The sequence below is a fragment of the Apium graveolens genome, chromosome 8, assembly GCF_009905375.1.
Source record: "Apium graveolens cultivar Ventura chromosome 8, ASM990537v1, whole genome shotgun sequence".
Classification (NCBI taxonomy): Eukaryota; Viridiplantae; Streptophyta; class Magnoliopsida; order Apiales; family Apiaceae; genus Apium; species Apium graveolens.
This window is the reverse complement of record NC_133654.1, coordinates 76117894-76134657: the sequence shown is the minus strand read 5'-3', so window position 1 is coordinate 76134657 and position 16764 is coordinate 76117894. Positions and strand designations below refer to the sequence as shown.

General features: G+C 33.4%; 1 protein-coding gene across 1 annotated transcript; it reads left to right on the top strand.

Moving 5' to 3' along the window:
* Nucleotides 1–6277: 6277 nt before the first annotated feature.
* On the top strand, nucleotides 6278–8045 carry LOC141677970 (rac-like GTP-binding protein RAC13). Its single transcript, XM_074484131.1, has 7 exons — nucleotides 6278–6526; nucleotides 6667–6754; nucleotides 6846–6955; nucleotides 7061–7124; nucleotides 7340–7404; nucleotides 7506–7571; nucleotides 7737–8045. Exons 1-7 carry the CDS (start codon nucleotides 6428–6430, stop codon nucleotides 7833–7835), a joined length of 591 nt encoding a protein of 196 aa, XP_074340232.1. The 5' UTR covers nucleotides 6278–6427; the 3' UTR covers nucleotides 7836–8045.
* Nucleotides 8046–16764: the final 8719 nt, after the last annotated feature.

Sequence of the window (16764 nt, the reverse complement as noted above, 5' to 3'; positions counted from 1 at the left end):
TTTCGAAATTTTTGTTTAATTTACGTTTATCCTCTGCGTTTTATGCCTTCGAGACCCAACAGTTAGGCTGGATTCTAACACTTAAACTTCCGGATGGGTATGTTTCAAATATATCTAGGTGTGTAAATCTTGAAAAACATACTATTCAGAGGATGAAATCACATGACTGTCATATTTTTATGCAAAAATTGTTGCCCATTGTTTGTCATGACTTGCTACCAAGACAAGTTGGTGATGCCATTATTGAGTTGTCTAACTTCTTTCAAGATATGTGCTCATCTACCTTGAGATACTCTGATTTGTTAAAATTGGAGAAAGATGTAGTGAGATCATGTCTAAGTTTGAAACCATCTATGTTCCTGGTTTCTTTGACCCGATGGAGCATTTGCCGCTACATTTAGCTACTGAGTGTAAGTTGGGTGGTCCTGTTACATATAGATGGATGTATCCTTTTGAAAGATTCTTGCATGGATTGAAGATGAAAGTAAGGAACAAAGCATATCCGAAGGGTTCAATGGCTGAACGCTACATCGAAGAGGAGTGTGTGCACTTTTGGTCACTATATTTTGAATCTGAAATTGAAACAGTGCATAATCAGCTCCGTCGTTTTGAGGCACCTAAAAAGTGCATTGATCCCAACTTGATAAGTGTTTACACACATCCCACGAAACCCATTGTAAGAAAAGGACATAGAATCTTGAGTGTGGATGAAGATAGACTTATCAAATACTATGTTCTTATTAATACACCGGAGGTTGCAAAGTACTTGAGGTAATTTTTTTTTAACTCATATTATTTTGTTCCCTTCATTTTATTTTATCTTATTAGTTATTGTTATTTTATAGTGAATTTCACAAGTTGGTGTACAAACAATACCCCGAATTTGATGATGTAGCAAATGAACGCACTTCACCAAATTCCGGTGTGCTTGTTATTGGTAAGAAATATAATATATTCTTGAATTTTATTTAATATACATTATCGTTTTATTATCTTACTCATTATATTGATGTATTATTTGTACTTAATAATGTATTCATTTATATGTAGGAACTTCTTACAAGGAGAGTTTTTAAAACAATTATGGTCGACTTGAAGAAATTCTTGAGCTTCACTACCATAATGGACATAAAGTTGTATTATTCAAATGTCATTAGTTTGATCATACAACACATGTCAAAGTGGATAGAAATAGGATGACTACGGTGGACATTAGATCAACGTTAAATGCCGAAGATGTGTTCATTTTGGCGAGTCAAGCTCATCAAGTTTATTATGCCCAAAGTATTTCAAGTGCAAAATCACCATGGTACACGGTTTTAACAACGAAAAGTCATTTTGTCAATGAAGAAGTGGCATCAAAGAAGAGCTCGCTCTCAAATGACGATGCTTTACAAAATGATGTTTCAAATGCTTCATCATCTCACGTCGAACTGGTGGTTATTCATGATCCTAAGAATTTTTTTATTGACTTGAGGTTTGTTGAGAATGATTACTCCATGGATGACTACAATGAAGAACAAGATAATAATAAGGACGAATACGTGAGTGTTGATGATGAAGAAAGTGAGAGCGATGATGATATGCATTAGTCTTAGTAATATCAAATTTGTACTAAGACGAAGATTATTGCAATTATTTTGCTTAATGTTTAAATTTATATATTATAATGATTAGATTTATATATTACATGTATTATTAAACTATTTTTTTTTAAATTAGCAGGATACAACTTCCCGTAGCTATTCCAGGTTTATGTAGCATATTTAAAACAACCAATTTTGGTTGTTTTAATTTATTGATCTAAACAACTAATGTCATGTACCCCTAGGTCATATATATTAGGCTTGTATCTTATTCCCCTTTCCTCTCACAGCGCCGCTCTCAAGAACTTTTTACAAATCTCTCTCAAATCTTCCACAAGCTTATTACAAACTTCTTCCAAATATGATGTCCGTCTTAACAGGTATGATTTCAACTTCGTTTTAATCACGATTTTGAATGGGTTTTTGATTTCGATTTTCAACTTCGTTTTGGTCACAATTTTTTTGGATTTGTGCGAATCAATTGGTGTAATAATGGGTTTTTAATTTATTTTAGCTAATTTTGAATTAGGGCTTTTAGTTGTTGTTATTTTATTCTCTAATTACGGATGATAGCTGATTTTTATGGGTGTTTCTTATTAATTTAATTAGGGCTTATTCTATTTTGGAAGGGAGCTTGGACATGTGTGTAATGTATATGTGTTTTTGGTCAGGGGTGTATGTTTGTGTTCGTGTGTTTAGTCAGGGGAGACACAAGTGCAAACCTACGTAATTACATCCCCTATTTCTTATCTGAACGTGCATGGAATGGTCTGGTTGATTACTGGGAGACAGAGGGATTTTCTAAGATGTCAGAAAATGGCAAGAAAAATGTTAAGAAATTAGAGATTAAGCACTGCACTGGAGCAAAGCCATTTGATCATCGTTATGAGGTATAATGTTATATAATTAGGTCAACTTATTACGCTTTTTTGTAATGTGTTTGTTCAATTTTTTTCAGGAACTAGAGGAAAAATTGGAAAGACCTCTCACTGTCTTGGAAAAGTTTGATGCTTCCTATAAGAAAAAAGTAAAAGCAGAAGAAATAGGGAAAAAACTTAAAGTATGTTTTTCCTGCACTTGTTTCTTTCAAAATTATGCTCCAAATTATTCCTCTGTTCTCTATTAATACATCATAATATAATTTTATTTAATTTTCACATAAATCTGTGCAATCCAGATTTAAAAATTTTCCTACCTATGTGAGTTCTACTACACCTAATTTTTCCTACTGTTTCGGACTTCAGATTTTTAATTAACATTTAGTCCTGCTTATTCTAAAAAATATTGCTTACTCTAGGCTGTTAGTATGTGTTGTGATACAATATATCCTCATGTACGTGATGGCTTCTGGTCCTCCAATTGTATTAATAGTTTATGTATTATAGGTTGTTATGGAGCGTGATATGCAAGAGGGAAGTTCTCAGGAGGGCAATTTACCATCTCAGGAATTTCAAAGAAAACGGGAAGTCGAGCAATTATTGGAGGTTAATCCTTCAAAAAAGGGAAAAGTGGTTATGTTTCCACGTCATTCACTTTCAGAGCTTCTTAGAATGGACGGGGTTGTCAAATATACAAATTATAAGTCTACTCTAGCTTGCATTCCAGAACGCATTCCAAGCGGTGCATATAATATTATTGGGAAAGTCATGACAGATGTGACCAACATGGTTGAGGCACTAGAGGTGACACGTGCTAGACTTGACAAAGAGGTGCAGAACTTGGCTACTCGTGCTTTTCCAAACAGAGATGATCCTACTTCTAAAATTTTATGGGAAGAGTATATCCGTATAGCAGCACAAATGGCATCTCCTCTATTTGAGCATTATAAAAAGACTATTCGAGAGGTAATGATACAAACATAATGCTTTTATATGATATTGTAGCCAAGAACTAGTTTTGCTACAAAGTTAATTAAACATTTGATTTAGCTAAATTATAAGCACTTGCAGAAAGATGAACATGGATATGCTTTCAGTTTGAGTTTGTCGTATTTATTCTTTTAGTTGTTGTTGTGTCTTAGAGTTGAAGTGTGATTCTTGCTCATACATGAAATAGTTTGTTAAAATGTTCGCATGTTACTTTAAAATAGTCTAACCTTTAACCAAATTGATCTCAATGTTAACTGGTACCTTCATGATTGAAAAGGTGATAATGTACTTCCATGCGAGAATGTGTAATTAGCCTAACACCTTGATGTCATTTTACTTAAATATTAACTCTTTGCATAACCTGCCCCCCCCAAGAACTAGTTTTGCTACTAGGTTAAACATTTGATTATTATCTGATACATCTAAATTGTGAGCACTCGTAGAGAGATCGATGAACATGTATGTGTTTGAGTATGCCGTATTTATGCTTTTAGTTGCTGATTTGTCTTAGAGTTGAATAGTGATTTTTGGTGATACGCGAGATAGTTTGTTAAAATGTTGTATGTTGTTTTAAAATTAATCTAACCTTTAATCAAATTGATCTCAATGTTACCTCGTACCTTCAAGATTATAAATATAATAATTTACTTCTATCCAAGGACATATAATTAGCCTAGAACCTTAATGTCATTTCATAGCCAAGAACTAGTTTTGCTATTAGGTTAACCATAATGCTGTTATATGTTTTGTAGCCAAGAATTAGTGCTCATAGTTTTATATATTTTTGATATCTCCCTCGCTTTTATATGATTTTTACTAGTTAAATAATTGTGCATTATTTTTGTAACCTGGTTGAGTCTCACTGCTAATTTACCGGAACCAAGTTAATTAGAAGTTGTATTAACAAAATGCAATTCTGGTGTTCAAGTGATAAAGTCTGCATATTATTGTGTACAAAGTTAGTATTATTAAATTTGGAAGTTTTTGAATACATATTTGTGTAATTTCTGTAGTTGCGCAAAAATAGAAAATAGAATAAAAAGAAATAGATGAGTTATTTAGGAAGGTTGTTAACAATATTTTCACCTCAGTGTTGGAACATATTTTCACTCCAATGAGCAAAATCTGAGACACTTGGATTTTTAATTTTTATTCAGTGAGGTCTAGCTCTTGCAGGAGATATACAAATATCATTGTTTTATGTCATTTTTTCTTGTGGTTGTTTTAATAATTTTGTTGTATTGTACATTTTTATTATTTTTTGACTACTGCTGCTTTAAACTACAAGCTAAATTCATTTAACCTGTATTATTTAGATACATATAAGTAGTTAATTATTTTGATGAATATGAGCAAAAGCTGTCTACCTATATTGCTGGCAACCTAGTCTAAACAGATTGTCTGATTCTTATTTGCAGAATAATGCATCAGATCATGTGGAGCTGCAGGAAGATGACAATGATATCCATTTAGAGGAGTTGGAGACCTGCTTCCCTCTTTAGGCTGAAGATTATTGTTTGTGTTATCTTTGGTCTGAGAACCTTTTAAAACATTTTCTTCTGTTTAAAAAATTTTAGTACTTATTTTAATCTAGACATGGAAGGTATCGAGCTAATCCAACATTATGTATGATTTGGTAATGTGTATGGATTTTATTTTGGACCTATTTCTTGATGGTTTTTGTTGCGGTAATAATCATGTCTTATGTATATATTAGAATTGTACAGGCATCAACTGCAAAAAAATTATATGATGTAGTATATGGTTAAGCAACTTCAACATGATCTAGTTGAATTTAACACACGGGGCCTAAAAATTATCAATTACATTTGGTTGTTTTTGGGAGGACTAAATCCAACAAGAATTGGTTGAATATAATATACAGACACATGGTGAGATAATATAATCAACGAAAAGTGGTTGATTTTAAAAAATTAAAATTCAACGATTTTCGGTTGATTTTACCATCATTGACGGGAAATTTTTTTCAGGGTGAAATTTAAATTTTGAAGTTCAAATTTTTTGAAATGACTAAATTTATTTTCAACTAGAGATGGTTGAAATAAATCTCACTAAAATCAACGGGAAACGGTTGAATATAAACTTAATTCAACCGGATTGCTAATTTCAACGGCCTTATGTTCAACGGAAAGGTTCCGGATGAATTTATATTAAAATCAACCGCTTCCGGTTGAAATTATTCTAAATTCAACCGGATTTTTCCGGTTGATTTTAGCCGCTTTTACTGTAGTGTACCTTAACCTTAAAGATTGTGAGGAGTAGTCAGAAGATATATTTATATAATTATTGTACAGGTTGAATTATGTTGGTAGTTGGCAAAGTAACCCCTAAATCTAAACCCCGAATTTGGAGGGCATTACAATAAAACATTTTCCATATTTACCGAGTCGGTATGAGAAATTATTTTTACATTTTATATGACGTCACTGACTTTTTACGCTAGTTACATTATGTAATACATGATCTATTATAGAAACTGCAAATCTCAAGTTTTAAAAATCAAATGTGATATATTTAAAAGTTTAAATTTTATTCCAGCCGATAACAAGTTAATATACGTTGGCTGATGAGATCATAGCTTATGATCAAGTTTCTAGTTGAAGAATACTTTACCAGTAAGCTATATTTGATAACCATGATGTATCTATTAATTCTCCATCAATATGTTTTTCCTTCTTCAACAATTAACCAACAACCACCTAGCACTCACAACTACACCTACTAAATCACAACCTCTTTTTACCTCTTGTTCTTGCACTTCAAGAAAAGTAAAGTCCTCTGGCACTCATCATTTCAGACAATTTCTAGGTTGTTGAAAATTACTACCAACTTCTTTGTCTCTTGGTTTCTCCTTAAGATTCAAATTCTGTGCTTAACAATATGATGTTTTAATATAAAAAACAAAACAATATCCTTGTTTGAAAATCAAACGATCAAAGATCGGAAAGAAATATGACTACTGCAAGATTTATTAAATGTGTGACAGTAGGAGATGGAGCAGTAGGAAAAACCTGTATGCTCATATCATACACCAGCAATACATTTCCAACTGTGTGTTTCTAATTTCTTTTTATTCTTTTTTCTTTATCTTACCTAAACATTTTGTCACAATGAGTCTGAGAGTATATACTTATTTTTATTTCATTTTATTGGCTTATTGCATGTACTGAAATAATCTTCTTCTCTCTTAGGATTATGTTCCAACTGTTTTCGACAACTTTAGTGCTAATGTGGTGGTAAATGGTAGTACAGTTAACCTGGGCCTGTGGGATACTGCAGGCAAGTCTCATTTCTGCATACCTTCGTACAAAATTGCTGATTGCCTAACGTAAAGTCAGTACTAAACATTTTGCTGTATGCATAATTCCAGGACAAGAGGATTATAACAGGCTAAGGCCTCTGAGTTACAGAGGAGCTGATATCTTTCTATTGGCTTTCTCTCTAATTAGCAAGGCCAGCTATGAGAACATCTACAAGAAGGTTTAACGCTAATTCTTACGTTAACTTGTTCTCCCTATTAATTTTTAAAATTGAAGGTGTTATACATTTAGTTTGATCAATATCCTTGTTAAATTTTATATGTAGTGGATACCTGAGCTGAAACATTATGCACCAAATGTACCAATTGTACTTGTGGGAACCAAACTTGGTGAGATGAGTCTTTTACGTAGTATACAAACCGCAAGTTTCATTTCATTGATCACCTGTGTATAATTTAATTGAAATGGAGTAACATTTTTAAAATTTTACAGAAAAAAGTTAATTGAGAAGTAAAAACATAATTTTAGCAGAAATAGAGACTCGTTTATATTATCGCATATAGGAATAAGACTTTCCACCAATCACCATCAACAAAAAATGCAGATTTGAGAGAAGACAGACAGTTCGTAAGTGATCATCCTGGTGTCACTGTACTAACGACGACTCAGGTAATGTAATTTACTAGAAATATTTGAAGATATTAGATACATTATGTTCTGATGCATATATTTTTTCGCTCACTGGTGTTAATGAAAAGTAATATTTTTAGGGGGAAGAGCTTCGGAAGATGATTAATGCAGTTGCGTATATTGAGTGCAGTTCCAAAACACAGAGGGTAACTATCATCACCTAGTGTTGTTATGACTAGAACACATTGTGGTTCGAGAGAATTTAAATATAAAAAAAATTGCAAACCTTAAATTATGCAGTTACAAACAGTATTGTATCGAATATCTACTGACCAAATACCTTTTCATCTGTGTTTGTTGAGATACTCCAGAATGTGAAATCTGTGTTTGATACAGCAATAAGAGTAGCCTTGATGCCACCCAAACAGAAGAAGAAGCCACAAAAACCAAAGCGATGCACGTTTCTATAGTGTACCTGATCATTATCTACGACCTATAAATGAGAACTTTCAAAATAAAATTATGTAACTCTAAAGAAAAGGCATGTGCATGTTTTTATTTTATTTTTTGGTAATTGACATGCATGTATGTTATGTAGCTCCAAGCTGCTTATATATTTGCATTTTAATCAAGTTTACCCTCGTCCTACTTTACAACCTCGGTGATGAATCCACGTTTATAATTTGAGCTAATAGGTGTACATTCTGTTGCCAAAACTTGATAGTACGTAGTTAATTAGTACTTAAAAGTATGTTCATGAGCAGGCTCAAACTCGTTTCGAGATTGAGTCGTATACTTGACTATATTCGTTAAACTTAACTGGGTAAGAGAGAATTTTTAAAGTCTAATATAAAGAATATGGAGATACTCCAACAGTATTCTAGTGATACTAAGATCCACTAAGATCTTCTTCTTATTCCTTATTTTTATCTAACCTTTCTACTCCTCTAACTTTTAATTTATAATATATATTTGAAACAAACACTTTCTCTTTCTTCACTTCATGTATTAATGTTACTTTTTAATGAATAAATATTATATAAGGAATGAATATAGGTAATGTTGATGGAGTTGAGAATAACTATTAATGTTTTAAGTTATCCAATATCTTATATTAAATTTAAGAAATAAACTAGTAAGCTGCTGGAGATGTGTAATACGTAGATCTCAATCATGAAATCAACTACTAACCATCAAATCTTCTAGTATAATCGTAAGACCTTGTTTGGATTGGGGTCAGGGAGGGGTGGGGTTAGGTTGGGTTAGGCTAGATTAGGTTGTGTTAGGCTATTTTGACCTCTTACCTCATTTGGATGTAGGTGCGGAGTTAGTAGGGTTGAAACTTGACATGTTTGGTTTGGAGTTGGAGTAAAGTTGGTTTTTATCATCTATAAATTATATATTATATATTGAAAATCTAGTAAATGTTTTTAAATTTAATCTAAAATTTTTAACTAATTTTTGAAATATTTTTAAAAATTTTAAAAAAAATGAAAAAACTTCAATAGAGAGAGTGAGAGAGTGAGAAAGATAGAGGAGGAATAAAAAAAATAAGCTGCCAACACCCCAAATTGTGATGTTGGAAAAGTTCAATTTTTGTATTGCAAATTAACCCCTTTCAACCTTAATGAACCCTCACAAAACCCAACCCCTACTTTGACAAATTTTTCCAAACATGATTTTCATTAGCGGGTCCCAACCCACTCCTTCCCAACCCCCATCTAAATACAGCCTAAAAGTAACATCAAATACTAGATAATAAAAAAATACAATTCGAGAACTGAAAAAGAAAAAAATTTATTGATGAGTAAAAACTCAACTTATTGACAATTATGTTCGCAGGCTTTAGTCATTACCCAGTGACTTAAATAATTGAAATTTTTAATTATAGGATGAGAATATGTCACATACTTGTATCGTAACACGTTGGTTAGATTTAGGAATTTGGAATTTTAACCTAAACCTTTTTGAAAAAAATTTCATATTTCCCTAGACACTGAGAATCTTAGACACTAGTGGCATCTGCTCAACATACATTCTTGGTATATGTACTTAAAATAGTCAACATCGATCTTTCACTGCAGCATAAAACCTAACGCCTACTCCTGTCTCCGGGGAGCAGACAGGGGATTAATGAATTCAATGATGTCGTAAGAACTCAGGTGCGGACAGATGAGCCATCCTGTATAGTAAATTGCATGAATATGTATTTGTTTCTATACGTGGTAACTTCAATAGACAAAATTATTACTCTCTTGGTCCCATTTAATCAAGCACTTTGCAAATTTCACATATATTAATAAATAAAGAATACAATATTTTTTTCTTAAGTACAACTTAATTTTTACTATTTCATAGACAAGTAAATTTATACGTATATATATATATATACATACAAAAGGCATAAAATACAGTGCATTTTTAATTTCTATACAAAAATAATAATGAAGAGGATCTTGTGATTTATTTTAGTCAATATTAAAAATATAAAATAAGCATGGGTTAAAAAATATTACAAATATTTTGAAAACTTTTTATTTTACAAAATGCCCTTAAAATGGGAGGAAGTCATGAAGAGGATAGTTTATGCAAATTATATATAACATACATTATACAAGCTTAATTAAATGCTCCTTCTTATGGTATTTTCTGAAAATATAGCCCAAAATTTGTATTAAAATAATTATAAACATTACTTCACATAACCCGCATCAAAATGTAATTTATTTAAATATATAAACATATACGGGCCTCATATTATTATGGAGAAAATTACGATTTATAAAATATTTGCGAAAAACTCTTATAATACTAGTTTTTGGGGCAGGATTTTTTTTCATAATACATGTCAATTTTTAACTTCAAAGTTTCAATGCAAATACTATATATGAAAATTATTTTAAGTTACACTTATTAAAAATTGAATAACAATCAATTACAGGTAAAATTTTAAAATTATTCACAATTATATATAATTCAAGATTACACGCATTTAACTAATCAAACTAACCCGGAAACAACTAAGAAGAAGCATACACACACAGAGAGAAAATTTGGAAAAAGATTGAAAATTTTAGGAGACAAGTGTTGCAAAGAACCGACAGAGTAACTAAAGTTTCTTCAGATTGATTGATTGATCAGACAGAATACCCTGCAGTTACTTCTAGTTGTGCTAGCATATAGTTGCAGTAGAAATTGAGAAACTACTCTATAAAAGTTGATAGGTTAAGAAGGTGAAGAAGGAACCACCAAGATCTTCACACGGTTTTCTGCTAATTACTAACATGGGCCTTAAATTCTGCAGGTCTGTGGGACTTGATTTCTGTGCTAGAAGCTTAATTTTGTCTGCACTTCGTTCACTGTTGGTTCTCCAAATTAAATAAAAAATTTCTGAGCCTATTGGGATCTTATGGGGAGACAATCTGTACAAGCATCTAATGATCTAAATATAGCATCTTTGTGTATTTACTAGAATGCACGCTTGCATCAGTTGATGCTGTTGCCGCATTTGACGGAAGGCACACATTTGCAGACGTGTATGTATTCATCAAAACATTAATTTTTAGATTTTTAGAGTAAGGCTAGATTCACAAAATTGTATATAAAATTTTTCACAAAATAATATGTGGTAGACATCAATTAGAGTGACCCCACTTTCACATCAATAATCCAATTAAACCATCACACCTTTTATGCCATATAATTTTGTAAATTTTTTATGAACCAATTTTTTCATGTATGTACTCAATTTTATATGAGCCAGAAGAGTAGTGTGTAGAGCTGGCCAAATGGGCGGGTTTGAACCGCTCATTCGGGACCGGTTCGTACGGAAACCGTAAAAAATTCGGACCGAACCGGGCCGGTTCAAACCCGCACAGCTCGGTAAATTAGGTGAACCGAACACGAATACCAATTTTAGAACTCGGGACCGCACGAGCCCGCACGAGCCCGCACGAGCCAAACCCGCACGAGTCGCACGGCAAGCCAGCTCGCACAGCCCGCACGAGCCCGCACAGCACGCCCGCGGGTGGGGGTCACGCGCCAATTTCTGCTTCTGTTTGTTGCCTTGAGTTGTTGCCTGTTGCCTGTTGGTGTATTGAAAGGCGAATTACCATTTAATTAGTAGTATTAATTCAGCTTATAAACTATAATTACCATTATGTTGAATTGTTGCCTTTTTATTAGTAGTACTAATTACCATTTAATTTTCAACTTACTACTAATTCAGCTTCTATAGTTTTATTCGTGTATTATATATATAATATATTGTTTATTCGTTTTGTAAATTCATTTTTTTAATTCATGATTGTAATTTTTTTAATTGATTATTGTAATTTTTTTAATTGATTATTGTAATTTTTTTAATTGATTATTGTAATTTTTTTATTTAAAATAATAAAATTAATTGATTACAACTATAATATTTTGAATAAATTATGTGAGATAATAGAAAATAATGTTACATTTTGTTATTTATTTTTTATTAATTGATTACTAATTTCGAGTTATTATTGCTCGAGTTTTTTTATCAGAGTTAGTTTATCTTTTCTAGTTCTTTGAAATGGAACTTCTTTATCTTTCTTGGAAGTTCCAGTCAGGATCTGAATTATGCAATGCAGCCCGCACACGGCTCGCCCAGCCCGCACACACGGCTCGCCCAACTCACGAATCCAACCCGCACAGCCCGCACACACAGCTCGCCCGCGAATTTGTTCGGTTTGTTCGGTTCGGTTACGAGCCCTGTTTTAACGGTTCAAACCCGGCCCGAGCACGGTTCGTAATTCAGCGGTCCGGTTCAGTGTTTAAATACGGAGTGTTCAACCCGTGTGCGGCCCGGCCCGGCACGCACGGACCGCACATGTGGCCAGCTCTAGTAGTGTGTTATATTTCTTAACAAGCCACTATACTTTACATGTCATGGCCTCGGGGTCCGAATCGGGGATGGGGAGGAGGCCCGACCTCATCAACAGTCAAAATTTATCAAAAATACAGATAATTTTTTTAAAATATATGTATTAATTTAATTTGATCTCCTGAATTATAATATTCGGTTCCTCAGTAATTATATTTTTGATTCCACCCGCATTAGCCTCATTATAAATCCTCAAACTCGTCTGCAAGAATTTAGTTTAAATATGATTAGCCAAACCCTCTAAATAATATTTAATTAGTATCATAGCTAATGGTACTTTAAGAATGACGTTGATGAACTAAATTTTTTCTACTGTAGTTTTTTTTATTATTTTATTAACATTGTCGTCTGGATTCGCTCTTAATTAAACTGGGCTCTAGAAATTCTGTAGGAGAGAAGAAAAGAAAAGAGATGGGAGGAGAAGAGAACAGAAGAGAAAATAAATAGTAGAAGAAAATTAATCAGTCTGTGTGTTCCCGAATTATGTAAAAAAATAGAGAAATTGACCATGAAAAAGAAGATGATGTGAGAGGATTTTTTCCAAATCTTCACATTTTTTGGAAGAAAATTTTGGGGAGAAAATTATCGGAAATTTTCTCTTCCGTAAACCATACATGTTACGTGCTATATGCTATCTGATTGATGTGTTATATGCTTATGTGAACGTCGTACGACTATTTTGATCGTATCTTTTAATCCGTAAGTTGGTTTTGGCTGAAACAAAGAGTATAAAGAAACTCGTGTTGATTGTGGTATGATTACAATAATATGGGATTGATTATTGATAGATAATTGTTATGTTTAGCAGAGAAAGCGAGGCGTAGAAAAGGGAAGTAAGTGGCTAATGAGTAGTACCGTTAGATACTACAAGTGAAGTTGAAAATGTTGAAATAAGGCAAGTATCTTGAACACTTCTTATAGATATATTGCAAGTATTCTCGAACCTGTATTCTCGAACCTTCTTGTGTTATATTGCAAGTAATTTGAATAGACTTTGAGATATATCTGGTTATAGCATGTGTTAGTTACTTTGCTTAGCCTTAACCCTGAACCAGTTCATTTGATACTTGAATTGTGAACCATATCGATCGAGAACCATCAATTATTGAATTACTAGATACTATATTACACAAACACTATGTCACTGTACAGATACATACATGCCAAATATCAAACACTAAAATAGAGTACCTGACAAACGATAACACATACATCCTATAATACATTGTAAGTTGAAGGAACCAAACCCACTATGACCATTAAATTATTTTTCCATCTTGTATCTGATTCTCTTACAGGCTTGAAGCCATTCTTCATACATACTTTGATATACCCTTGTGATACTCATGAATTGCATTCTACTTTTAAATAAATATCTTATATAAATCTTGTTTTGTTGAATTATATTTTTTATCATATTGAATTGCTATAGAATTGGATAGTTTTTTATAAGTGGACCAGATTCGTGGTCAGACCAGATTTGTGGTCATGTTAGGCCAAGGTGTGCCTTGGATCCAGTATATTGAGAACATGATAGTGTGCCTTGTTCGGGGTTAGTGCGTGACTGATCAGCAGCCTAACCTTGGTTTATAAAATAAAAATTGAATATCCAATTCTAATAATTATTTAACGAGAAACTTGATTCTCTAATTCATTTTATTTGGCAGTTATTTAACCTCTATTATTGTTTATATTACTTGTTCAGCTAGTTAGCTCACCCTTGCGATCTTTTGTGTTCTTTTCCAGTTAAGAAGGAAACTATCGGTAACGAGGATCCCCAGACCGGTACCTGGACAAGGATTCAAGGTTAAGTATTGGAGAATGGTACCTGGCGTATTATGCAATAGTTATAAGTTTTTGCAAGTTTGTAAGAACGTTTTGTTGTAAGTTTAGATAGTTGGGATTTGGAACGTTGTAATATAATTTAGGTTGTGGTTTGTTTTATACTTTAACCTGTTATAAGCCGTGGATGTTTAGGGTCATTGCATATATATTATCTTATATACAGGTTTATATTGTGTTGTGACCCCCGAATCTATGACCATGATTTGGAGGGCGTCACAAGTTGGTATCAGAGCTGCAGGTTATAAGTCAATGAAATAAGCCTAGATTGTCGGGTTTGGGTAGAGGGTTAGGAATAGAGATGAGTAAGAGAAAGATATGACGTCGAGAGGTTGAATGCAACTTTATAATAGGTCTTTGGTATAATTCCTGTTGTGATTAGAGATTCTTATTAATATCCTGCTGTGTTGATTTTCAGATACCAGCTATGGCGGATCCTATTATACATGTACCATCTTATTATTCTGAGCATTCTGTTCATGGACCACCTTCACCACCTAGATCTGATCCACCCCCTATTTCTCCATCAATATCAGCTTTAATGTCTTTTGTAGTGACAGATGCACCTCTTTGAGCTATATCACCACCCCCTCATGAGCGACCACCCATTCGAGGACCCCTACCTAAGGATTCTAGTTCCACCGAACACTCAGCTGTCAGAGAATCTTTTTAGTTTACCCCACGCCCTGTTCCATACCATGAGTTCGAGGCCTTTCTTAAGGAGGGACAAAACCTTCTAGGACAGATTCGGGAGTTATAGCATATTGTGAGCACCACAGATGTTGGGAGAGATGAGAGAGAGCTTAGAGAGAGGATTTATGTGTTCCGGAGGGTAGTTGCTTCTAGTCTACATGGAGCTACTTGTGAGTATGCCACCCCTGATCATCTTGTGGTGTGGACCAGATGGATTTTGGAGGACTTTAAGGAGATTGGAGGTCCAGAGTTTCCCTAGAGCTAGATGATAGTGTTGCTATGGTAGATGTTATATGTATAGTAGTGGTGTAGTATAGCATCAGCAGACTTTTGCCTTGTATATATAAAATAGACTTGTTGATTAATAGATAGGCATGTTGTACTTTTGCTTTTGTTGAAGTGTTTTCACGCTTGTACCACGAACCTTGATATATATCATTACTTTTCTTTTCCAATATTGTCATTTATATTACTGCACCTGTTTTATCTTACTTTATTTCCTGCACCAATTATAAACTCTTGTGAAAACATTATATCCATTTTCCTTGTTGTTTTACATTCTATAAAGAAGCATGCAATTTACCTAGTTGAATAATTAAAAATATTTTCAGAAAGAAATACTTTGTTTTATTAAAACTTTTTATAAAAAGGATTTGGTTTAAAGACTAAATAAATTGTTTGATTCTTTACAGAAAATTCCTCCCAGAAGAAACACCCGTGCTACCACCCACAATAATGAAACTAACAATAACAACAATGACAACAATAACAACCAGAATGCAAATCCAGTTCCATAGACCCAACTGTGACCCAGATTCTTCATATTTTGGCCCAACAAACAGTTAACCTAACTCAACAACAAAGAAGCAGGCCAATCCCTAGGTAACTTTTAAGACTTTCCAGGCGGTGAATCCACTGGAATTCAAGGGTTCTTTAGATCTAATTAAAGCAAGAATTTGGTTGCAGGAGATTGAGAAATTATTCTCTTTAGTCAAGGTAAGGGAAGAATAGAACATGGAGTTTGCAAGTTATTACTTGAAAAATGATGCCACCTATTGGTGGGAGTCTGTCAAAGTAATGGAAGGTACGGATGTTATTACTTGGGATTGATTCAAAGAGTTGTTCTTGGAGAAATATTTTCCTCAGTTTGTTCAAGATCAGATGGGGTTAAAATTTCTAAAGTTGAAGTAGGGAAATATGTCAGTAGCAGATTATGAAAGTAGGTTTGCAAATTGTCCAGGTTTATGCCATCTTATGTAGACACGGATAGGAAGAGAGCTAAGTGATTTCAGTATGGTCTTAAACCATAAATTAGAGAGAAAGTAGCTATATTCGAATTGAACACGTATGCAGCAATGGTTCAGAAAGCTATGATTGCAGAAATAGAGAGTAAAATGTCACAAAAAGAGAAGAAGAATAAGAAAAGAAAGTTTAAGGAAAATGAATAACAGTCACAAGCAGGGAAGTTTCAAAAAATTAATAATAAAAAATAAAGGGAAGTTCCAGTCAGGGAAGAATTTTAATTTCAAGAAGCAAAATATGGGCAACGGTGTACAAGGAAATTGTCCAGCCATTGGAAATCAACTGAGTCAGCAAAGGCCTTCTATACTAGAGTGTCAGGTTTGTGGAAAGGGACATGGAGGAATTTGTAATAGACTGAATTTGGTATGTTATAAATGCAACCAGAAGCGGCACTATTCAAGGGAGTGCCAAAGTCAACCAGCCAGAGAGCAAGACACTAGAGATCAATCTACCATAAATCAAGTAGGCAAGACTTCAGCAATTCGGTTAACACTTTTTAAATGTGGGAAACCAGGGCATATGGCGAAGGATTGCAAAACACCAATACCGGTTAGTAATGTGCTTAGAATCACGGAATCTACTATGTTAGTGAATAAGCTTCCACGAGCTAGAGTTTATGACACGTCTATGAAGGATGCTATTCAGGACAC